At 40.4% G+C, this 25,583-nt stretch overlaps 2 protein-coding genes across 2 annotated transcripts in view; both read left to right on the top strand.

Annotated features, from left to right (window-relative positions):
* The window catches only part of KHDRBS2 (KH RNA binding domain containing, signal transduction associated 2), a gene marked incomplete at both ends in the record, with an annotated part of 653,704 nt that overhangs the window by 546,443 nt on the left and 81,678 nt on the right, over positions 1 to 25,583 (top strand). The window lies entirely within an intron of this gene.
* On the top strand, positions 18,946 to 20,631 carry LOC307059545 (histone H4 transcription factor-like; the record flags this gene model as incomplete). The annotated part of the gene is given in 3 exon segments (XM_079713608.1): positions 18,946 to 19,659; position 19,661; positions 19,742 to 20,631. Coding segments are annotated over 3 exon segments (1,605 nt in total).

Genomic DNA, 25,583 nt, shown 5'->3' with positions numbered 1-25,583 from the left:
CAGGTCCTCGAGTCCATTCTCTATGTCAGCATCTTATTCCTGTCCTGCCCCTAAGTTCTTCAGAACCGTTTTTTTCTTTTTCTAAATTCCATATATATGTGTTACCATATGGTATATGTTTTACTCTTTCTGACTTACTTCACTCTGTGTGACAGTCTCCATGTCCCTCCACCTCACTACAAATAACTCAATTTCATTTCTTTCTAAGGTGAGGTGATATTCTATTGTGTATATGTGCCACATCTTCTTTATCCATTCATCAGTTGATGGACACTTAGGTTGCTTCCATGTCCTGGCTATTGTAAATAGAGCTGCAATGAACATTGTGGTACATGACTCTTTTTGAATTATGGCTTTCTCGGGGTATTTGCCTAGTAGTGGGATTGCTGGGTCATGTAGTAGTTCTATTTTAGTTTTTTAAGGACTCTCCATACTGTTCTCCACAATGGCTGTATCAATTTACGTTCCTACCAACTGTGCAAGAGGGTTTCCCTTTCTCCACACCCTCTACAGCATTTACTGTTTGTAGATTTTTTGATGATGGCCTTCTAACTAGTATGAGGAGATAACTCATTCTAGTTTTGATTTGCATTTCTCTAATGATTAGTGATGTTGAGGATCCTTTCATGTGTTTGTGGCAATCTGTATATTTTCTTTGGAGAAATATCTATTTAGGTCTTCTGCCCATTTCTGGATTGGGTTGTTTATTATTATTATTATTATTATTTGATATTCAGCTGTATGAGCTGCTTGTACATTTTGGAGATTAATTCTTTGTCAGTTGCTTCATTTGCAAATATTTTCTCCCATTCTGAGGGTTTTCTTTTTGTCTTGTTTATGGTTTCCTTTGCTGTGCAGAAGATTTTAAGTTTCATTAGGTCCCATTTGTTTATTTTTATTTCCATTTCTCTATGAGGTGGGTCAAAAAAGATCTTGCTGTGATTTATGTCAAAGAGTGTTCTTCCTATAGTTTCCTCTAAGAATTTTATACTGCCTGGTCTTACATTTAGGTCTTTAATCCATTTCGAGTTTCTTTTTGTGTATGGTGTTAGGAAGTGTTCTAATTTCATTCTTTTACATGTAGCTGTCCAGTTTTCCCAGCACCACTTATTGAAGAGGCTGTTTTTTCTCCATTGTATATTCTTCCCTCCTTTATCAAAGTTAAGGTGGCCATATGTGTGTGGGTTTATCTCTGGGCTTTCTATCCTGTTCCATTTATCTATATTTCTGTTTTTGTGTGAGTACCATACTATCTAGATTACTGTAGCTTTGTAGTATAGTCTGAAGGCAGGGAGACTTATTCCTCCAGCTCCGTTTTTCTTTCTCATGATTGCTTTGGCTATTCCAGGTCTTTTGTGTTTCCATACAAATTGTGAAATTCTTTGTTCTACTTCTGTGAAAATTGCCATTGGTAGTTTGACAGGGATTGCATTGAATCTGCAGATTGCTGTGGGTCATTTTCACAATGTTGATTCTTCCAATCTAGGTACATGGTATATATCTCCATCTGTTTGTAATGTCTTTAATTTCTTTCATCAGTATCTTACAGTTCTCTGCATATAGATCTTTTGTCTCCTTGTGTAGGTTTAATCCCCGGTCTTTTATTCTTTTTGTTGCAGTGGTAAATGGGAGTGTTTCTTTAATTTCTCTTTCAGATTTTTCATCATTAGTGTATAGGAATGCAAGAGATTTCTGTGCATTAATTTTGTATTCTGCTACTTTACCAAATTCATTGATTAGCTCTAGTAGTTTTCTGGTGGCATCTTTAGGATTCTTTATGTATAGTATCATGTCATCTGCAAACAGTGACAGTTTTACTTCTTCTTTTCCAATTTGTATTCATTTTATTTCTTTTTCTTTTCTGATTGCTGTGGATAGGACTTCCAAAACTATGTTGAATAAGTGGTGAGAGGGGACTTCCTTGTTTCGTTCGTGATCTTAGAGGAAATGCTTTCAGTTTTTCACCATTGAGAATGATGTTTGCTGTTGGTGTGTCATATATGACCTTTATTATGTTGAGGTAAGTTCTCTCTATGCCTACTTCCTTGAGGATTTTAATCATAAATCAGTATTGAATTTTGTTGAAAGCTCTTTCTGCATCTATTGAGATGATCATATGTTTTTTATCCTTCAGTTTGTTAATATGGTTTATCAAATTGATTGACTTATATAAATTGAGGAACCCTAGCATTCCTGGGATAAACCCCACTTGAGCATGGTATTTGTTGAGGATTTTTGCGTGTATGTTTATCAGTGATTTTGGCCTGTATATTTCTCTTTTTTGTGACATCCTTGTCTGGTTTTGCTATCACCATGATGGTGGCCTCATAGAATATGTTTGGGAGTGTTCTCCCCTCTGCTATATTTTGGAAGAGTTTGAGAAGGATAGGTGTTAACTGTTCTCTAATTGTTTAGTAGAATTCACCTGTGAAGCCATCTGGTCCTGGGCTTTTGTTTGTTGGAAAAATTTTAGTCACAGTTTCAATTTCAGTGCTGTGATTGGTCTATTAATATTTCCTATTCCTTCCTGGTTCAGTCTTGGAAGTTGGTGCTTTTGTAAGATTTTTTTCATTTCTTCCAGGTTGTCCAATTTATTGGCATATAGTTGCTTGTAGTGGTGCCTCATGATCCCTTGTATTTCTGCAGTGTCAGTTGTTACTTCTTTTGCATTTCTAATTCTGTTGATTTGAGTCGTCTCCCTTTTTTTCTTGATGAGGCTGGCTAATGGTCTATCAGTTTTGTTTATCTTCTCAAAGAACATATTTAGCTTTTATACTTATTGTGGAGGTGCTCTGCCAAATTATTGCTTTTCCATAAATTTCTGTGATTCCTTATTTCCATATCAAATAAGTTAAAACCAGGAGTGTCATATCAAATAAGTTAAAACCAGGAGTGTCATAGGATAGTCCTAAAACTTATGATTTTCTATTCTGTGAGTAATGACTTTTCCTTCAGAAATCGTCCTCTCCAGAGTACTGTTTTACTGGTATCAAGAACAGTTTGAGGCTTTATTCTGTGTTGTTTCCACACTTGTTTACAAACTTTCTCTAAGGGAACAATACAAATGCTTTCAGAAAAACAAGTATAAACTTATTGAATTTCTCTCACCTATAATAACTTCAGAATGTTTAAGCAGACCATGTATAATTGAATTTTCCAATTAAAAATAATATAACATGCATTTTAAATAGCTCATCATTTTTTAGATGAAGTTCAACATTAGGACTTTTTAAAAATTTATGTTCATTTTTTTTTTCAACTTATTTTCTGAATAAGTAAACAAGTGCAAGTGAAATGAAATCTTCTCCAGTAAATCAGGTTTGCCATTTAGAGCCAGCCCAAATCCTCAGACCTTTAAAGAGTTTGGCCAGGTTTAAAAGACAGCATGATCTGTGTGAAGACAAAGTTAATTAAAACTGAAATGACAATCCTTTGCACACATTCTGCTTCCTTTAGGCTGCTTGTGTTCATTTAATTTTTGTTGATTAGCCAAATCCTAACATTATGATGCCCATTAATTTGTTGTCTGCCAGTTTATCATAACTTGAGGCTGAAGTGTGCTACCAGGGGAAATGAAAGAGCTCTTATACTTTCCAAAATAGTTTGGTGTTTTAGAAATGCCGAAGTTACTACCTTGGAGCAAGTGGCTTAGCGACTTCATCTGTACTTAGAAGGAGAGCTGGCTAACTTTTGGGGTACCTGTAAATACTAGCAGACTAAACAAAATTCTTATCTAAAATGAAAAAAGAGAATTAGGACAGTAAGTCCATTTTAATAGTGTTTTTATAATATTTTAAATTATGAGCTGAAAGAAGGTAAGAATTATTATTAAAACTGCTATTTTTGTGATGTATTTTGAAAAGTACTATATGAGAGGAATGGGCATAACATTTTAACTTTTGTGTTTTTAAGAAGCACATAACGGATGGAGTTACACACAAAAAATGGATACAGCAGTGTGGGAGTATGAGTCTTTTGGGGTAACAGTGTTAGCTGTGTTGGTTATATCATCATCATAGTTATAAACATTGCTGACCTGCATATACAGCAGATATTTAGTTAAGAAAGTTGTGTTTTCCATTTGAACAAGAAATACTGATTATTCTCTTATGCTTTTTCCTTTGAATTCTTTGAAAGCATTTGAATCCTTTGCTCAAACTATTTATATGCAAAATTATTGTTTTCATTAATATTTTAGAAAGTTGCTGAGGGTACTCTATTACCCACAAACTGAATCTTCATCTTAGCCACACAACAGTCATTTATTTACAGCCAGTATTATTATACCCATTTTATAGATGGATGCAAACCATCCACCACCGGCTGATTAAGTAATTTTCTTAAAGTCAAACACTAGACTGCATTTTATGTTGGACTCTAAATAGTATTAGAAAGGATATTAACCCTTGTGGGCCATATGTGCCATAGTTATAAAATGAGGCTAAGGGGTGGGGGAAGCTAAATTTCCATCTTTGTAATTTATGGAAACATGTACAACATTCAACAAATCTCAATTTGGAGCTTTGTTTAACAGTTCAAAAATCAGGAAATATTAATTAAATGCTTAATATATACAAAACACTGTGTTAACAATGAGGGGCAGAGATTAAGATGAAAACCCACAAAGAATCTACCTGCCAAAACTCACGATCTTGTGAAAGAGAGATACAAGATTGTACTTACAAGCAGAATGTAGTTCAGATAGTACATGTTCATGGCCAGCTGGAGTGCACATGAACTGCATTTACTCTTTCATCTAAAACAACAAAAAGCACACAAAATATATGAAACAACAGTTTCATGACACTGGACATTAAGGAGTGAAGGACAGTGATCTTTGAGAAATAGGGAAAAAAATAAGCTGAGTCCTGACTTGCCCCGGTTCGAGTGTTTCCAGGCTGTGACATGGTGAGAAGGGACTCAGGGGAACTCAGAAAACTCCCTCAACTGAGAAGACAGAGCTGAAAGTCTGGAGGGACCAAGGCAGCCAGAGATTGTAGTAGTACTGGACAGGAGAGAGATGCACAGAGAATTCTAGGATCCACAGGATATTTATTAACATGTATGTGCAAAGAAAAATAACTGAGTTTGGGAAGAAGATCACCACCTAAAAGCATCAGTGATCGGGAATTCCCTGGCAGTCCAGTGGTTCAGACTCCATGTTTTCACTGCTGAGGTCCTGGGTTTGTGTTCAACCTCTGGTCGGGGAACTAAGATCCCGCATGGCGTGCAATGTGGACAAAAAAAAGCATCAGTGGTAATAGTGCCAACATTGAAGCAGGACAAGAATAGTGCCTGTTCCCAATTTGCATACTGGAAAACATAATTTATTATTCATGGGACATTGAGTAGAGTACATGCAAAGATCTTACTTAGTAATGTGGAATAATGAGCCCTACACTGAGCACTTCTCTAGTCCCACCTAACAAATACTAGAAGCAAGAGGAAAGAAAAAGAAATGCTTTTAATATAGTTAAAATCCCAGAACAAAGCTCTAGAGTATTTATATAAAACCAAAAATGCATAATATCTAAAAATGTGAAATTCACAATGCATGGCATCCAATCAAAATACCAGGTATGCAAAGAAGTAGGAAAACATGACACATAATAAAAGAGAATAACTAATCAAAACTTACCCATAATTCACACGTTAGAATTGTAAATAAGGACACTAAAACAATTGTTATAACTAAATTATAGTTGTTTAAAATGTAAGGAGGAGACATGAAAGATACAAGAAAAGAAATAAATCAAACTTCTAGATATGATAATTACAAAATGTAAGATGAAAAACTGTATGGGATTATTAACAACAGGTGAGACATTGAAGAAAAGAGTCTTCCAATGATCAGTTACAAAGATTTGTAAAAACCATGAGCAATGTCCTGTGGAAGGTAGTTTGTGGATTTGGTGTTTTCAAACAATAGGACTTCATTCTCTCAGAGTTCTAGAGGCCAGAACTCTGTAGGGTTTCATTTCCTCTAGAAACTCTGGGGGGGAATCTTTCCTTGCTTCTTCCAGCTTCTGGTGGCGCCAGCATTCTGCATCACTCCAGTCTCTGCATCCTTGCTCACATCATATTCTGCTTTGTGTGTGTGTGTGTCTGTGATTTCCCTCTGTCACTGTCAAGCACTTGTGATGATATTTAGGGTCCACTCAGGTAATGAAGAACAATCTCCTGATCTCAAAGGTACTTAATTACTTCTGCAAAGTCCTCTTTCCAAATGAAGGAACATGTATAGATTCCTGGGATTAGGACATGGACATCTCTCTGGGCATTAGCAGCCTACCACACCATTTTACAACATGTTAAGTGTAGGGCGAGATCAGAGACTGGAAACCTTTTCTGCATGTCTGCTCTATCACCAAACTCGCTCCTGTCTCCATACATTCTTCTCTTTCCATATAACCCTGGGGAAGAAAATAAAAGTCCCAACACTACACACATATAAGCAAAAGATCCACAATTTGTTTAGCATGACCATTATTGACTGTGGGGCTGACCATGAGTTACAATTTTTTCTCTGCTTAAAGATGTTTATATCCATTTTACTGGACAGTTTTACCTGTCCAAAATATCACCCTCTTCTTTCTGAGAAGTGCTCATGTAGGTTGCAGGGTGTCAAATCATTCAAGTCATGACCCCTTACCCCCTCCCCCTGCAATAATGAAAGGTACAAAGAGGACCATGTGATGTATGCTGATCACATTTCTTCTTTGGGAGTTTGAAAGCTGAAGCGGAGAGAGAAACTTTCTTCTCTCTTTGGTTAGCCAATTAGCTACGTAATGTGACCATAGAGCAGCTGGTGGGTATGTTCTCTGCTGAGTGGAGATGCCTGAAAGACAAAGAGAGATGAGAAATTGAAAGAGTAGAAGACAAAGGAAGAGACAGAGAGAGACAGGGGGACAGAGTGAAGAAGAAGGACATGAATGGTGTGTTTATTGCATGTTTAGGGCTGCCTCCTAACAATAAATGGAATAATCTATGTAAAGTGTTTGCACAGGTCCCAAAATATGTCACTCAAAATTAGTTTACTATACTATGATATAATGTAAAATTATATATTTGTATATTTTGGGTTGTATATGGTTATAATAGCAAAAACATTATAATTAATACCATTGTTTACCTTGTTTTTGATACAGACATATTATTAAACAATTTATATGCAATGCTACTCAAGATAAAATCAGAAACAAAGGAATTTGACCTTGGAAAGAACTATAACATTTGGCAAATTGGACTATCCCTGTGACAATTTATTGCCTCTTAGGTTTTTTTTTTCCTCTTTTGATTGTAAATGAGAAGAAGAGACGAAGTTACATTTTGGTGAACAAGGAAAATATGAGAGAGGGAAATACCAAAACATTAACAGCTTAGAAAGGAGCGATAGAGCTAGAATCACAAGAGGGATTTGTCTGGGAACACTTGATTGCTTTCCAAAGAGGTGAGATAGAGATGGTGAACAGAATACCACTGGTGGATTAGCAAGGTGAGTGGCGTAACTGACAGTGAAGAACAGCATAAGTTCAGAAAGACAAAGCCCACAGTGTACTGCATGCTAGAAGAGTCTTAATCAAGGAAGGTTAATGGAAATCCAAGCAGAAAGAGCCTGAACCTGTAGACTGTGGCTTGTTCCCCTTGTGCTTCTCTGTATTGACTGATTGTGTATAAGCCTCACCACCATCATTCTGCTTCTTTCATTTCTGTTAGCATTTGTCACTGGAAAAAAGTAAGTCTTTATTCATTGACCTCAGATTTAAGGATATCACAGACTTTGAAACACTGACCTTTCATCTCTTGTGAGGCTTTTTTAAGTCCCTCTTTTCTTCTTCCTATATTTAAGTTACTCCTTGTGACAATAATGTTGTTTGTTGTTATTGATCTTCTAAAAAAAGGATAAAATCACACATAAAATGTTTCTGGTGTCTTCTACCCTTTTCCACACAGCAATCTTGTATATTCTTAAAATAACTCTTCATGATAAATTTTTGTGAGTGTTGAAAGCCTCCTTAAGCATAAAGCCCAGAAGTCACTTGTTAGTTTATAAAAAAACAATAAGGAATAGAGCAGAACTGACAACATAAGATTCTACTTTAAAATAGCAGTTTTTAAATCATCAAAGATTCCGGCATATGAGTCCTTTGTTGATTCTTTAAAATGATAATAAGAAGGATAAGTCCGGAGTCAAGAAGTATTTTTCATTTTACCTAATTTCATTGTTCATTACTGTTGTTTAGATGTTTGCATATTGGAATTTTCTCAGAACTGTTAAAGCTTATTGTGACATTAATGGTTTCTTCATTGTATTTTCAAATACTCTCAAGGAAGTAGTCTACAGAAAATGCCTTCCAGGCTCCCAATCCATCCCATTCATTGGAAAGCAACATCACTCAAAGTCACAAAAGAGAAAAGCAAAGGTAATTTCCACAAGGGGACAAAGATAAAGGGGGAGTGGATGGCAGATTCAAAATACATATTCCTTTTGCTCTCAAAATGACATCATTTATGAAATCTAAGTCCTTTGTTTTTTTTCTCCATCTATGGTTAAGTTATGAACTTGATACTAACCAGGGTTCTTGGCCTTCCCCAATCAATAGAAATTGACTAGAGGCCAGACAAGAAATTCAGACAAGTCTTTATTGGAGCCCCTGCTGCATCAGGGGGAGTGAAAACAAACAGTAGGTTCCCCTGCTTTCTTGCTCACTGAGCGAGTGAGCTTGTTCCTTATATGGGGTGAAGATAGGGATGTGTTCAGGGGTCAGCCTGGAGGGGTAGCTTAGGTGGTTTTCCCACCCCTTAGGTGGTGTTGTGTGCAGGGGGCATGTGCTGTACCCTGCTTTTGCTCTCAACCCCCTGCTTTTGCTCCAGGCTCTTCAAAAGTGGCAGTTGGGTTTTTTTGGTCTCTTTTGTCTAGAATTTGTCCCAGCTGCACGTGGACATAGTTATTTTTAGTCCCATACAGTTTCTTTGTATTTTGTTGCTCGAGGAGAGATGTGTACAGGTGCAAGCACTGCAGCACTGCAGCAAAGGGTCCCAGGTCCCAGCCTGTCTCATTCTCCCCTGAGAGACTCTACACCCATACTCTTAAGGAATAAGGGGCTGAAGGTCTCTTCTGACACTTCTTCCTGCTGGACAGGGGCCACAGAACCTAGCCAGCCCCAGAGGTGTAGAAGTACCTTTCTGACTGTCTCAAGGACCTGTAAGGACCTGGGCCACTCTCCGCTGGAATGGGCTGAATTCCTTGAGCCATCACGAACCTTACTTCAAACTGTTGGAGCCTAGATGACACAAACTCAATAAAAAGGTTAAAAACAATGGCTAGAAAGGAGAACAGCAACAGCCATTTAAGGGACTTTCCTGGCAGTCCTGTGGTTAGGACTCCATGCTTCCACTGCAGGTAGCCTGCGTTCGATCCTTGATTGGGGAACTAAGATCCCAAAAGCTGTGCCACATAGCCATAAAAAAAAAAAAAAAGACTAACAACAATAGCCATTAAAGGGCCTAGAAAAGGAAGGAACCAGGTTAACTTTGGGAGGGCTTCCTTAACTGTTGACAAGACAGGGGAGACGATGTTACTCCTGCCAAGAAGCCATTCTGCTTGGGTATATATTTTTGTTAATCTCAGGGTAAAAGTTGAATATGTCTCTCTATTTTCAGAATGAAAGGTCTGGACCTATTGGTCCCAGGTCTACTTCTTGGACCAAAAAGTCTTAGTCACAAGTTTACAACAGTAGGGAAGACAACGCAGTACTAGAAAAAATATGGCATAAATCAATATGACTGAAAAGAAAAGGGTAATAAGAAAATAAAAACCTCTTGTCAGAAAGTTTTCTAAACCTTGTGGGTTCCAAGAGAACAAACTAGAGAACTGTTTTCAATTTCCCTGCCTGTATTGATTAGCGAGGATTGGTGGTTAATTGTCTGCTGAAGCCAAGTGGCTTGTTGTTGAATTTTGTCAATGTTGGTTTCTACATGGTATGTGCATCAGGGCTGCTTTCTTTGCCTCTCCATCTGCCCTGTTGTTCTCTTGGGTAATTTGAGAATTTTCCTTTTGGTGCACATGGCAATGAATGACTGCTACTAGTTCTGGGTTTTGAGCCATTTCTATGAGATGTAAAATCTCAGCCCCATATTTTAAAGGGGAATTTTTGCATTTTAAGGTCCTCTTTCTTTCCAGACAGCTCCATGGGCATGCAAAACAAGGAAGGCATATTGTATATATATTTATAATTTTCCTTTCCCTAAGGTTAAGGCTCAAGTTAGGGCTGTAAGCTCAACCCTCTAGGCAGAAGTGTTGGGTGACAAACATTTTGCTTCCATAACACTATGAACACTCACAATAGCACACCCTGCCTTCCTGACTCCATCTTTAACAAAACTACTGCCATCAATATGCTATTCTTCCTCAGTGTTTTCTATGGCCTGGTCTGTTTGATCAGGCCTGCAGGCATAAACCAGGTCAAGGGTTTCAAGACAGGAATGTGTTAGTTCTGGGCTTTCTGCAGGCATTACTGTAGCTGGGTTGAGGGTGTGGCAAGTTTTGAGGGCTACCTCTGGACAGCCAAGGAGTAAAGCCTAGTACTTAGTAATGCAGCCTCCAGTTAACCAGTGGTGGCCTTTAATCTCCAAATCCCTTGTACTTGATGAGGGGTCTGGACTTCCAGCAGCTATTTAAAGGTAAGCTTGTTAGCTTCTTCCACTAATAAAGCAGTGGCAGCTACTGTCCAGAGGCAGCCAGGCCAACCTCAGGCCACGGAGTCTAGTTGTTTGGAAAAATAGACTATAGGCTGAGGAACTTCTCCTAGCTTTTGTACAAGGACCCCCAGAACTGTTCCCTGTTCTTCAGCTATGTACAACACAAATGGCTTTTATTTTTAAATTGGGGAGACCCAGAGCAGGAGCTCTGGTGAGGGCCTGTTTGATATTATTAAAAACCTTTTCCTGTTTTCCAGTCCAAAGTAATTGTTCTGTATTTGGGCCTTTAGTGGCTTTGTATAGAAGCTTAGCCATTAGTCTGAATCCTGGAATCCAAATTCTTCAAAATCCTGCCATGCCTAAGAAAGTACAAAGTTTTATTTTGTCTTTTGGGAGCTTAGGCCTAATATAGCTTGTTTTCTAACTGGCGATAACTGTCTACATCCAGGGTTTATAATATATCCCAGATATATAACTTGTTGTTTTGAGATTTGTGCTTTCCCCCCCCCCCCCTGGGAGGCACTGTAACCCTGGGTCCCAAGGAAATTAAAGACTTTAATGGTATTCTGATCTGAGGCCTCCATGGTGGGACTACATATTAATATGTCTACATATTGTAGAATGGCCCTTCTTTTAGGTGTATTTCCTTTAGCTCTTTTCCTAGGGCCTGGACGAACAAGTGTGGGCTGTCTTAAAATCCCTGGGGGCAATACCATCCAGGTATATTGTTGCATTTGGCCATAGCGGGGGTTAGTCCACTCGAAGGCAAACAGATACTGTGATGAGGGATGAACTGGTATGCAAAAGAAGGCATCCTGAGGTCAAGCACAGTAAAACATTTGGCATCTCCAGGAATCTGGACTAATATATTATAAGGACTGACCACAAGGGTATGTATAGGGACCACTGCATCATTTACTGATTTAAGGTCTTGTACCATTTGATATTTCCCATTTGGCTTAACAACTGGCAGAATAAAGGTTATTGCATGGAGACTGACAGTGCACTAAGAGGCCATATTTTAAGAATTTATCTATGAGAGGTTGCAAACTTTTTTTGCTTCCAACTTTATGGGGTACTGTCTCTTGTTAGGATAAGTGACTTCTGGCTTAAGGCTAATTTTTACAGGTTAGGCATTTATAGCCTTCCCAGGGATTCCTTTGTCCCAAATTGCCGGGTTTACTGTGTGTAGAATATGGTTGGGAATAGACCCTTGTTCTTCCAGCTGATTTGTCTTGGTCAGAGTCAAGAAAAGGGACTGCTTGGGGCCTCCTAATTGTAATGTGGTCCCAAGGGAGCCCATAACGTCTCTCCTCAGTAGTGGGGTAGGACACTCAGGCACAATCAAAAAGCCACGTGAGATCAAAAGCTGTTTAAATTGGCAAGTGAGAGGCCCAGTGAGGAAATGGGTGCGAGGCTTTCTGTTGACATCAGTCACAGTACAGCTTTTGGAGAAAAGAGGTCCATCATGAGAGACCAGGAAAGAGTAAGTGGCTCCCATATCAATTAAAAAATGGTTTTCTTACCTGCCACATCAAGGACCATGCAGGGCTTCTTGATGGAGATAGACATCTCATGGTGGGGAGTCACCAGAATCCCCTAGCCACCTCAGTCATCCAACTTGGCCATCTCGGAACTGGGAACCCCCCTTCCCCTTCAGGACAGAGGGCATTCCCACTTCCAATGACCAGTTTGTTTGCAGACTGGGCATGGGCCAGAGAGCTCTTGTTGGCACTTTTGGGCCCAGTGGTCAGTTGGCTTACATTTGAAGCATCCCCCCCTTGCTGGCTTTACCTCCAGGAAGATGGTTAAACTTCCTTGGCCCCCTTGGGTTCTCCTGAGGTTTCAAGGCATGGCTGACATCTATGGCCATCAGTTTAGCTTGAGCCCTGGCCTGCTTGTTTTCATGTCAGGTTCTCTCCTCTTCCTCAGCTAGATCTCGATTATTAAATACCCCAAAGGCCACCTCTAGAAGTTGGGGCATTGGGGTTTGTGAGCCTAATTGTAACTTTTGGAGTTTCCACCTTGTATCAGGGGTAGACTGGCTGATAAAATGTTTTCCCAGCAGGGACTGACCCTGGGGAGTGGATGGTTCAATGTTAGTAAATTTTCAAAAAGCCTGCACAAGCCATCCCTGAAGGAGGGCTGGATTTTCTTTTTCTTCTTGGGTCACTCCTTTACCCTTTGGCTTTTTGATATACTTTCTCAACCCTTCTAATACACATTGGATCATGTGCTTCCTGCCTTCTGTTCCATCCCGGGAGTTATAATTACAACAGGACTCCTGATTTGGGACTGCGTCTCCACCCTTAACAAAATGTTGAGATTGGCAAGCTGGCTACCGTGCCCCTGGGCTGCTGCCCCAAATCTGTTTTTCCTCAGGGTTACAGCAAGTAGACAGGACTATTTGGACATCCTTCCAAGTTAAATCAAAGGACTGAGTTAGGGCCTGAAACCCTTCAGCAAACATACTACAGTCTTCAGAAAATTGGCCCAGTCTCTTCTGCTTTGGGCTAAATCAGTTAAAGAGAAGGGCACATGTACTCTAATTGTCCCTTAACCATTTGCCACTTCTCTAATAGGGCCTATTTTTCCTGATCCTGGGTGATAGGAAGTTCCACTATGAGTTACCCTGGAGAGACCTGTCTCTCCCTCCTAGGGTAATGGAGGGTATAAAGGGACATAAGGAGGTGGAGTTTGGGATTGGTCAGAGAAATCTGAAGAAGTAGGTGCCTCCAGGGAAGTAGGTGGCTCTGGAGAATCAGGTGGCTCTGGAGAAGCAGGGGAAACTTGATTTCCCCCCTCCCTAAAAATTGGGGAAGATTAGAAGGAGATCATCTAAAATGTTGGGAGTGTTTTCTGATTACCCTGAGTTTTGATTAAGGAGCCTCATAGAGTGGGGTTTTGGTAAAGGACTGTGAAGGCTTGGATATAGGGAACCTCAGTCCATTTTCCCATCTTATGAGAGTAAAGATCCAATTGCAAGATGGTACTGTAATTTAGAGACCCATTTTCAGGCCATTTTTCTCTATCCCCCAACTTACATAAAGGCCAGGCAGTGTTAATAGAGTTAAAATTCTTCCCTTTCCAGCCCTTCTATTTTTTTAAATTTCCAATTTTTAAGAATATATTCCAGAGGTGTTTCTTCTGGCTTAGAAGAGGATCCTCCTATGTTGAGTAACCTGCAACCAAGAGCACTCCTCGAAATGAAGTCTGTAATCTCAGAGACATTTACTAGGAGGCTTTTGTCAGAAGGGGATTAGAGTGTCCTCCGAATTCTCATCTTACCTAATGGGTTTTTGAGGGCCCTCTATTCTCCCATCGCCTAACCAGACATCTCTGGTTGACCCAGTCCCTCGCACAAGGGGGCCCCTATAGAGGATGTTTGAACCAGTGCCAGTGCATTGACAGGACTCTCTTTGATGGAGATCTGGTGTCCATAAAGCTTATGTCCTATAACAATTTTTCCTATGTTGGGGTGTATTCCTCGAGATTGAGCATCTGTGAAGCCTTATTAAAGGATGTGGGCTGCTTGGAAGTGGCCAGCCCAATAGGTAGTCTGTAACGAGGTATGGGCTGCCAAGGCTTAGAGTGAAGTGGGTCCTAGAGGTGCAAAAAGGAACTCCTGGAGGAATTGGAGTTGGGCACAATGGAAAATGCCACAGGGGTCAGGACCTGAGGGCCTAGAGGTAGGAGTATTCCCACAGGGGATTTTTTGTGTATAGAGTAAGGTGAGAGACTAGACAGCAGAAGAACCCAAAACCCTATCTCTTATTTGTTTGGTGGCTGTGATAAAAATTGGGCAAAGCCTGATGATTCCATCTGACACAAGGAACAGCGAGTTTGGACAATGTTTCCCATGTAATTTAACATACAAAATGAACCCAATTAGTTTAGGATCTCTCTTTAGGATTCTCCAAGGGCCCTTTGAAGCACCCCAAAGTTAGCTGGGGGGGTCAAAAGAACTTTAATTAGAATTTGATATTTGGGATGTCTGTCAAAAATTTCAAAAAGCTTTACAAACACCTGGTCAGATAGAATCATAGGTGGCTGTGAAACAATTATTCCTAGACTAAGGTGAAAAAAAAAGATTTCAAAAATAAATACAGATCACTTAAAGACACAGAAACTCATACAATCTGTTATCAAAAAAACAGCATTCCAGGAAAACTTTGTTCTCTTTTGAGAGAGAGAAACCAAATCCAGTCCTGTATCAGCCTACTCATAATAAAATCCATTTACCTAATTAAATTTAATCCAACCTTAGAAAGTCCTGACCACATACAAAATTATTTTCTCAGTGTTCCTCTTCCACAAACCTTCTGCAACTTTCTGTAGCCAGAAAGTCCCTTATTCTTTCCATTCAGAAATAACCAGCTTTGGAACAAACTCACCCTTTTTACATTAACAAAGTATATTTCCAATCCTCATACATTTCTTTCTGAAAACACACCTCCTACTTTCCTTAAGCAACCATGAACTGTCATTTACATTAGCATTCTATAAATTGATAGAGAACATCTCAAGGTGACACCAAACAGCTTTAGTTTCTCTCTCACAAGAAGACAAAAGTAGGTAAATTTAGACCTGCTTAGCAATTAATGTTCCCAATATTTTATCTTATTTGAAATGGCCTGGATATTCAATGAATTCCTATCATTTAACTTAATTTAGTTTTAAGTTACCAAAATTTGGAGAGACTATTTAAATGGACGTTTCCAAAACATAATTATTCCTATAGAGTTTACCAAAACGCTCTTATCTCAGGACCATTTACTTAAAAGTTTAATCATATCAGGTTATTTTCCATATTAACAGATTTTATAACTGAAACAATATGCACTTATTGACTTTCAGTAACCATAGGTACAATAAAAGTATTATACTTAATGTTGATGACTCTAAAGACAGGTTTGCATTAATTAAACCCACAAGCTTAAGCTATCTCTAATACCAGAGATTAATTAGATATTGAATATTTCCCAGATCACATTAACCCAAAATGTATTCTGGTGAGCCTCCTTTATATTTCTGAGAATGTGTATAAGCACTCCATTTCCTTAAGCCAATTAAATACAGATCATTTACAAGTTAATTTTTCCATATAGACAGACAGAACCAGAGACCTCATAGTTTCCCACTTGAATTTAAAATGGTCCCTTTTTTTCCTTGGTCTGGGAGGCTACAGATGAATCAGGTAGTTCCTGAGAGCCCAGGCAGAATAGTTACACTGCAAAAGCAGAAGAGACAGATGCAAGACCCTAGAGCTCAGGCAGAAAGAATAGTTACACTGCAAAAGCAGAGGAGGGAAAATTGCAAGCTCCTTTCTTTTCTTTTTTGTTCTTTAAAATCCCACCAAGTAAGCCAAGCCTGGAATCTCAGGGAAAGTGCGCTGCATTTGTATTTCAAGGTTTAAATGCTCCACCATGCCCACAATTTTGGCAGAGACTTCAGGTATGAGGATTCAGGGAGGGGGAAGGGGGGAGAGACAGAAAAGACTGAAAAAGGGAAAGAGACAGCAGGAAAATACAGGTGAGAATACTGGGATGATAGAACATCCAGCCAGTTCATGATATGAGGTTTAACCCCCTATCACTCTCATAAACCTCCTGTCAGGGAGAGGCTGCTGGACCAGGGTCTGCATGGTGTGAGGCATGACTCTCCCACCTCTGTCACCTATCAAGGGGAGCCACTGCCGGTCAGAGGGAGCATGGTCTCACAAGCTGAGAGGAGTGACGCTGTAGCTGCCAATGTCCAGTCTTTCAGAAGTAGGGGACAGAGGTAAGAGAGGACAGAGAGAGAAGAGGACAGAGAGAGGAGAAGTGGAGAGATTTCAGGAGAGGGAAAAGACAAGGGGGAGGGGAAAGTGTAGAGTCTGAATGAGGGTACTGAGGTCCCAAGGGGACAGGAAGGCAGACTTACCAAATCCAGTGACACTGAAACAAGAGGTTCACAAGGTGGCCACTTGTCACCCATGGTGAAGCTGTATTTGGTGGTCCTGGAGGTACCCAGATCCTCTCCCAAGAAGGGGACAACTGCCCCACATTGGGTGCCATAGATCTGATACCAACCAGGGTTGTTGGCCTTCCCTAATCAATAGAACTTGGCTAGAAGCCAGACAAGAAATTCAGACAAGGCTTTATTGGGGGCCCTCCTGCAGAAGGGGGAAGCGAGAACAAACAACAGATTCCCTTGATTGTTCACTCGCTGGGCAGGGCAGTGAGCTTGTTCCTTATATGGGGTGAGGGTAGGGGTGTGTCCAGGGGTTGGGCTAGAGGGGTGGCTTAGGTTGTTTGCCCACCCCTTAGGTGGTGGTGTGTGCAGGGGGCATGTGTAGTACCCTGCTTTTGCTCCCAACACCCTTTTTTTTCTCCTGGATCTTCAAAAGTGGCAGTTGACTATTTTTAGTCTTTTTGTATCTTTTTGTCCATAATTTTCCCCAACTGCACATGCATGCAGTTATTTTTAGACCCCTACAGTTTCTTTGTATTTTGTTGCTTGAGGAGAGGTTTGTTCAGGTGCAAACAAAGGGTCCCAGGTCCCAGCCTGTCTCAAACTGAAAAAAAAAGACATGTAAAAAGTCTCTGGACAGCTGAGTATTTCACACGTTTATTCACGAGTGATTCTGCATCCATGTAGCCAACAGCCACATGTGGCTACTTAAATTTAAATCAATTAAATTAAATTAAAAATTCAGTTCCTCAGTTACCCTAACCACATTTAAGTGCTCAAAAGCCACGTCTGACCAGTGACAGCACAGAGCATGGAAACTTCTATTATCACAGAAAGATCTATTGGACTGCATGGCCCTAGTATTTATGAAGCCTCCATGTAGGAAATACAATAGGAGCTATAACATTATAAGCCAACGCAATATTAAATTTGGAAAGAAGTAAATCACCACAGAGAAAATGAATAGTTAATAGAATAATATGGCAATTTGAATTATCCTTTGATGGAAATTTGGGGTTTTATATGGCAAACTTATATTTCTGGCCTCAATAGCTTACATTTGGTAGTTTTAATAATAGAACATGTAAAATTGTTTAATAATGCAGAATGCTGTACACCAACACATTTGTAACATTTTTAGACTAAATTTTTCAAATAAATCTCATGTAAACTTAAACTATAGCTTGTGTGGTTGCAGTAGAGATGAAGGGCCCCTCCTTGCTCATACTGCCTGCCTCCAGAGCTGCTGGTTTTGGAGGAAGCCCTGAGTCACCAGCCCCACAGGAGAGCCTGAGCTACGTGGAAACAAACAAACAAACAAATAAAGCAGGCCCTGACTAGAGAAGGAGAGAATACTTTCAAAAGAAGATTAAAAATCAGAACTAGACTTGAGAGCTCCGTCGAGAATGGTTTGGAAGGAAGTAGGGGTGCCCGCAGTGGAACCAGTTAGGTCAGTGTACACATCCGGGATGGACGTTGTTAATGGACTAGAGAAGGGGCGGCGAACATCAAGAGCATCAAGAACGGGGGATGAACATGAGAGATCCTGTATTTAAGGGGGTAGCATTTACAGGTCTTGGCAATGGATTGGATGCGACGTGTGAGGGAGGAATCAGCCATGACCGCCAGGTTTCTGACTTGAAGGAGTCATTCACTGAGCCTGGTGACACAGGAGGTGAGGTGCAGGGGAAAGAGAAGATGGCACAAGGAATACTGATATTTAAGAAACAGGAAGATTAAGAAGGTGAAGGACCCCCAGTTTGGGCTGAGCGGGGCTTGCTGTGCTGGGCACAGAGCCTCGCATGCCTCCTCCTCCGCCTCCTCGGCCTCCTCCGCCTCCTCGGCCTCCTCCAACTGTTCCTCGGCCTCCTCCACCTGTTCCTCCGCCTCACCGCCCACGCGGCCAGCTAGCTTGATAACCAACACAAGGTCGGAGACCACTCTCTGCGCTCAGCCCTAGCTCTGCGCATGCCCAGTGGGTGCCGTGGGCCGAGCCTGCGCAGTTGGGGGAATTTGGGCCCTAGGGATCCCCGCTTACGCCACGCCAGGAGATCGGCGGCGCCAGCAGCAGTACCTTTCCGCGCGTCCCGCCGCCCCTCACTCCCGCCCCTTCCGTGTTTTGGTCGCGCATGGGTTCCGTCAGTCGCAGGGGCGATTGGTTGTTAGAGGGATCCGAGAACGGCGATTGGCTGTCGTTGGCTGTCGCTCAAGAGCCCTACCGGAGACGGTGGGAGGTGGGAGGAGAGCAGGAGAGACCCCGGAGCCGATTAGTCTGATCGACGGGTGAAGGCCATGCCGCCCCCTGGGAAAGTTCCTCGAAAGGAGAACCTGGGGCTACAGTGTGAGTGGGGGTCCTGCTCCTTTGTGTGCTCAGCCATGGAGGAGTTCTGCGAGCACGTCACTCAGCACCTGCAGCAGCACCTGCAGGGCTCCGGGGAAGAGGAGGAGGAGGAGGAGGAGGAGGCGGACCCGCTGGAGGAAGAATTCTCCTGCTTGTGGCAGGAGTGCGGCTTTTGTTCTCTGGACAGTTCTGCTGATCTTGTGCGCCATGTCTACTTCCACTGCTACCACACCAAGCTGAAACAGTGCGGGCTGCAGGCCCTGCAGAGCCAGGCCGACCTCAGCCCCTGCGTCCTGGACTTCCAGAGCCGCAACCTCATCCCTGACATCCCTGACCACTTCCTGTGTCTGTGGGAGCACTGTGAGAGCTCCTTCGACAATCCCGAGTGGTTCTATCGGCATGTGGAAGCGCACAGCCTATTCTGTGAATACCAGGCAGTCGGCAAGGACAAGCACTTGGTGTTGTGTGGCTGGAAAGGCTGTACGTGCACCTTCAAGGACCGCTTTAAGCTTCGAGAGCACCTCCGTACCCATACCCAGGAGAAGGTGGTGGCCTGCCCCACCTGCGGGGGCATGTTTGCCAACAACACCAAGTTCTTAGATCACATCCGTTGCCAGACCTCATTGGATCCTCTTATCTCAGTGAATCCTAGCAGCAGCCCCATGAGGTAGGCCTCTTATCCACGCTTTTGGCAGATGAGGAAACTGAGGCTCAGAGAGGTTAAATCGCTTACCTGAGATCACACAGCTAAGCAACACTTCCAGTGCTCTCACTGTTCCAAGAGATTTGCCACGGAGCGGCTGCTGCGGGACCACATGCGTAACCATGTGAACCACTACAAGTGCCCTCTCTGCGACATGACCTGCCCACTGCCATCCTCCCTCCGAAACCACATGCGCTTTCGCCACAGCGAGGACCGGCCCTTTAAATGTGACTGTTGTGACTACAACTGCAAGAATCTGATCGACCTCCGGAAGCACCTGGATACCCATAGCAAAGAGCCAGCCTACAGGTGTGATTTCGAGAACTGCACCTTCAGTGCCCAGTCGCTCTGCTCTATCAAGTCCCATTACCGAAAAGTGCATGAAGGAGACTCAGAGCCAAGGTACAGATGCCACGTGTGTGACAAATGCTTCACGAGGGGTAATAACCTCACCGTGCACCTTCGCAAGAAACACCAGTTCAAGTGGCCCTCAGGGCACCCCCGTTTTCGGTACAAGGAGCATGAAGACGGCTACATGCGGCTGCAGCTGCTTCGCTATGAGAGTGTAGAGCTGACACAGCAACTGCTGCAGCAGCCGCCAGAGGGATCGGGCCTGGGAGCATCACTGAATGAGAGCAGCCTGCAGGGCATCATTCTAGAAACAGTGCCAGGGGAGCCAGGACTCCAGGAAGAGGCTGAAGAGGAAGAGGAAGGTGGGGGTGGTGAGGGGACAGCCCTCTCGGCCTCTCAGGACACTTCTAGCCCTGTCATCCACGTGGTGAATCAGACCAGCGCCCAAGGCGAGCGAGAGATTGTCTACTACATGCTGTCCGAAGCCCCGGGAGAGCCACCTCCAGCCTCTGAGCCCCCCTCCGGGGGCGTCATGGAAGAGCTTCAGGGAGTAGCCGAGGGGCCAGAAGTCCAGATGGTGTGAAGGCTGCAGACCCTGACCATTGCTACCCCAGACCCCAGCTGGGGTTTGAGCCGGGCTCGTGGCAGTGCCCTAGTGGGCAGCCCTTGCCAATGGATGCCTTTAGGAGTGGTGCTGAGAGCAGTGCAGTCCACTCTGGACCCGGCTTGCATCATTCGGCAGACCGAGGGACTTCCCTTTTGTGCCAGACCATATTCTGTGGGGATCCTGAGGAGTTTGGATTCTTTAGGGGGGCACCCTGGTTGTGTGTGTTCTTGTAGAGGGGGCTAGTGTCAGGCTTAACCCTAACCTCCAGACGTGCTGGAAGAGTGATTAAAATCCATAGTCAACTCACATCCATTCCTGTCTTTAGGGGTCCTTAGGCCCAGGGATGATAACGTAACTGATCCCTGCAAGGGCACTTTCCTCACAACCAGCCAAGGCATTTCCCTCTAAATGGTTCCTCCTACAAACCCCAAGGACTTTCATGGTCATCCTCAGGGATGAGATTGGAGGCACTGAGTATGTGCGTAACAATTGTTTTTGGTAATAAAAGAAACGCTTGGGCCATTAAAAAAAAAATCAGAACTAAACCTAATTTAGCAATGAGACCCCCTTCCTATTCAAACAATGTTAACGTCATTATTAATGACATAGTTAACTTGAATACTTACATTTTCTCCATGAAACTAAGCACTACTGAAACAAAACATTCCAGAAAAATAAAATTAGTAATGCTGTCATGACTCAGTGCAAAACCAAGTTTTAAAAGACAACTCATGTTTTTCACTTGTAAGTCAAATGTTAAAGATGAATAAAGGGCATTGTCATATCTTAGTATTTTCTAATCATAGAAATTGCAAAGAGATCAGAAATGTCTTCCTCTCAGGATAATAAAGGAATTTTTATTATATATGATACCATACAACAGGGAAAAAGCCATTGTAAGAATGAAGATTACTCAACTGGTTTATATGAAATTATTATTTCATTTTGATATGCATTTGCCTGATGCATAATTTATTAGAAAATGATAATTATGTAAAACAAAATGCCAACATTGTTTTATTTATGAAAGTAAATGATGGATTCTTAAATTGCCTTCTAACTGAAAAGTGTCACTAAAGATACTTTATTGAAAAATATCAAATAGATAGATACATCATGCCATCATAGTCTTGCACAAACTATAAAATCTCTGTTTCAGCAACAAAAATAATATTACCAAGAAGTGTGGCAGGAGTCATTATGGGAAGTTGAATTATTGGATTCTTTTTTATTTTGCTTTGTTTTTTGTTTTGTTTTGTTTTTCTAATTTATCCCTGCCATGGACAGGTTGAATGAGATAGCTATGATGATGTTAACAACTTTTCATGCTTTGGTTTCTTGTAGCCTAAAATAGCAATATAAAACACATATCTGCAACCTCATAGCAGATGAAGCTATAATAGAATACATTCCCCACTTATTAGAGACTTATTTATTGTTTTCCCCATAAAACTTTCAGAAAATTAAGTATTACCACATTGTAAAGCTAGACTATTAGGTGTTGTGTTTCCCCATTCACTGTGTGGACACATTCAGGTTTAGGATGGTTTTGAACAGATAATGATTTCCCACAGAGAGTGAGTAAGCTGCATCAGTAACAAAACCTGGGGGCGGGGGGGGGTTGGTTATCTATTGCCACGCTGTTCCACACAAGCCAGCAATCCATAATAGGAAGCTATTCTTTTAGTGGAAAAAAGAGATGGGAGATACTATTAAAATCATTCTATTTTATAAGAAACTCATCCATATATCAAGCAGAGAATGTATGATAAAAATGTAGGGAGATATTCACATAAAAATAAAACCTTTAAGAAAAGAAACATGAGAAAGTATAAAAATCCATGATCAATCAGATACATGTCATAAACACTGATCATTTACATCCTAAGAGAATATTGACTCTTAAAATATTAGCATTTCATGTATAGTTTTTATTTTAATATTTCATGATATGTTTTTTAATTTGAATTATTACCATGAAGTGCTTTTGTAGTAACAAGAAATATATATGAAGTGGACATGCTATGCATTTTATGGTTTAACTCATCCAGAAAGGAACATATGCTTATAAGAATTAACCACACTTCATAAAGAAAGTTAAATGTCAAGTTCTCATATGACCTGCTAATTATATTCAATAACATTAAAGAGCAGCATTTGCAAATTGCTTCTGTGCCTAGAATTTTAGAGTTTGGTGACAAATTTATGATCTTGACCCTCATAATTAAATTACTTAATTCTGGAATATTTTATGCTTCTTGATTGCATGTTTGGCTTTATTTTCTTTTTCTCTCAATTGTATTAGAAAATTTCACATTATTTTCATTTATTTTCTCTTAATACCCGCTGAATTCTCAATTTTATTAGAAAATTCCGCATTATTTTCATTTATTTTCTTTTAAAACCTGCTGACATTTTACGGAAATAAAGCCCAAAATGAGAATAATGACCAAATTCTAAATCTGTCACCAAGGCCTATTAAATTGAAAAGTCTTTGAAGAAACTGTGGGCACAAAGCAGAGTCAGGATGACATTTCATATTATTTAAATTTCAAAAAAGATTTTCTTCTGAAAGCCACAATAACTTATTAGCATCACAAGATATTTTTGCTTCTCTTTAGTTGACAAAAACATGTCAGTTTTATAGTTTCTAGTGTTAGTATTAGGTTTAACTACAGTTCAAATACATATTTTTTGTACCTACAAAAATGGCAATTTTATATGATCCAATTAACTTTTAATATAGGTAAATCCAGTACAATAGCAGTTAGCCAAACTCTCAGTAACATAATATTTTGGAAACGTGCATTTTCCAAAATATATGGTAAGAAATGTTCTGAACTATTTTGTGTGATGATTCTCTTAGTTACAGGAAATCTTCAAAAACTTCATAAATGCGTGTTGATTAGAAAAACTCTGTATCTAGAGGAAATTTAATACATATTCTGTTTATTTTTCCATTTTTGGAAGAATTTTTGATTTGGTGCCTGTGAGGTGGTAATGTATACCCAGGAACAGCCAGAGATTCTTACAGGTTAATGTCCAAAACATACACTGGCATGGGGATTTTACAACAGGCCTTTAGAGAAATATCATCTTTTTATAAATTCAAGATTGACTTTCTTTTTAAAGTGGGATCTTCTTGAAGAAAACAGGATTATATTTATAACAGCTTGTGCCTTCATTTCCTAGTGAGATAAAGGCCAGTTAAACATGGGAAGGGGAGCTCTCCTAACACTGGCTCCATGTGGAACATGGTGTAGCCTAAATTTCTCTTCTCAGTAGGCACCCTGAACAGTGCTTGTAATTTCAACTGTCATCTTTATGTTGATCACTTCCAGAGCTATATCTGTAGCCCAGACTGCCTAAGCTTCAATCTTCTCTATCCAATTGCCTAAAACCATCTCTCCATGGCATCAAGGTTATCTGCTGCTATCCTAAATGCCTGCCAGGGGAACACTTAATCCTCTTTGGAAGAAAATATTATCAGGCAAAACCCTTGGCAAATTTCCATAGACAATATCAAGAATTCAGTAAATAAAATTATAAGGCATGAGGAAACCAAGAGGAAAAATAAAGAAACAAGTGATTCAGACATTGGAGTTATCATCCAGGGGTTTTATAGTAACTATGATTAACCTAGTCAAGAAAATAGAAGGGAAAATGGAGCCTAGTCCTAAAAGACTTGGAATTCTTTTAAAGAGTCAAATGAATGTAACAAAATGCAGATAGATCTATGTATTGTCATTCCACTGCTTGAAATCTTTCCATGGCTTTCTTGCCTATAGGATAAAAATAAAATCCTTACTGTGTCATAGGAAACACTTCAGACCTGACTCCTACCTACTTCTTTAGCCCAACTGCCTACCATTTCTTAGGCATTTGAGTTTTAGTTAGATCCAACTGCTAGTGGTTCACCAAACAGTATTTTCTTTCATGTTGCCATGCATTCACACTTGGAAATTGGAATGCTCTGACACTACCCACTTGTCCCTCTAGAAAATATATTTATTCACAAATAACCATCTCAAATAAGGCCTTCCCTGAGAATTTCCACCTAAAATCCCCAGACAGATTTATGCATTCCTTCCAAAGTGATGTCATAGCCCCTATTATATAATCTATTGAGGCACTTTCCACTTCTATTTCAATTTTTTTTTTTTATATACCTGTTGATCTCCTCTAGTAAGCCGAGAGCACCGCTGTGCTAGAGCAGACTTGTGCTGGCTCACAAAATCTCTTGTAAAATTTCCAGGAATTTCATGAATTGGTTGTTAAACACAGCCATTATTAAACATTAAATTTTATAAACTTAATATTAAATTAATTATATTAAAGACAAAGCGTTAATATTTAAAAACTCATTATTATCTAATTGTTTCATTACACTCTATGCTTAAGGTTACATCTGTTGTTCTGTATGGCAGAAATAATATATGGTGTGCTACTGTTTACCTCTTCCCAAATTTGTTTTTAAGGATATCATGTTGCTATCTTGAAATCAGCCATAGAAAGAGTATTTACACCATAGATACTGGCAAATGCTAAAAACCAGGACTTGATTTTTTGTTACAGTGGTTATGTAGACAAGAAAACGTTGGAGAAAAATGTTAATAAAGCAGATTTAACTTAAAAGTCTGTTATGTCTGCAGCCTTTGTATCATGACCAGAACATGAAATTGAGGAAATATTCTTCTAGTGTGTAAAAACCATTGTCCAATTCAGAACAAAGTTGCTCTCAAAAATGACAAATGAATAAAGTTCTGACATGCATATTTGAGGTTTCCTTTTCATTTTTCTTGTCAACATAAATGAAAATTTCAAGTGACATTAATGTCAGATTTATACATGTTCATCAATACAAGGCTGTCTCTGAAGAATCAAAGAGTAATCAAGTATTTATCTTATCTGTGCTGTGATTTATAGTG

Source organism: Hyperoodon ampullatus (assembly GCF_949752795.1).
Source record: "Hyperoodon ampullatus genome assembly, chromosome: 10".
NCBI lineage: Eukaryota > Metazoa > Chordata > Mammalia > Artiodactyla > Ziphiidae > Hyperoodon > Hyperoodon ampullatus.
Note: the sequence above shows the minus strand (reverse complement) of the source record. Positions and strands in the feature narration are given on the sequence as shown.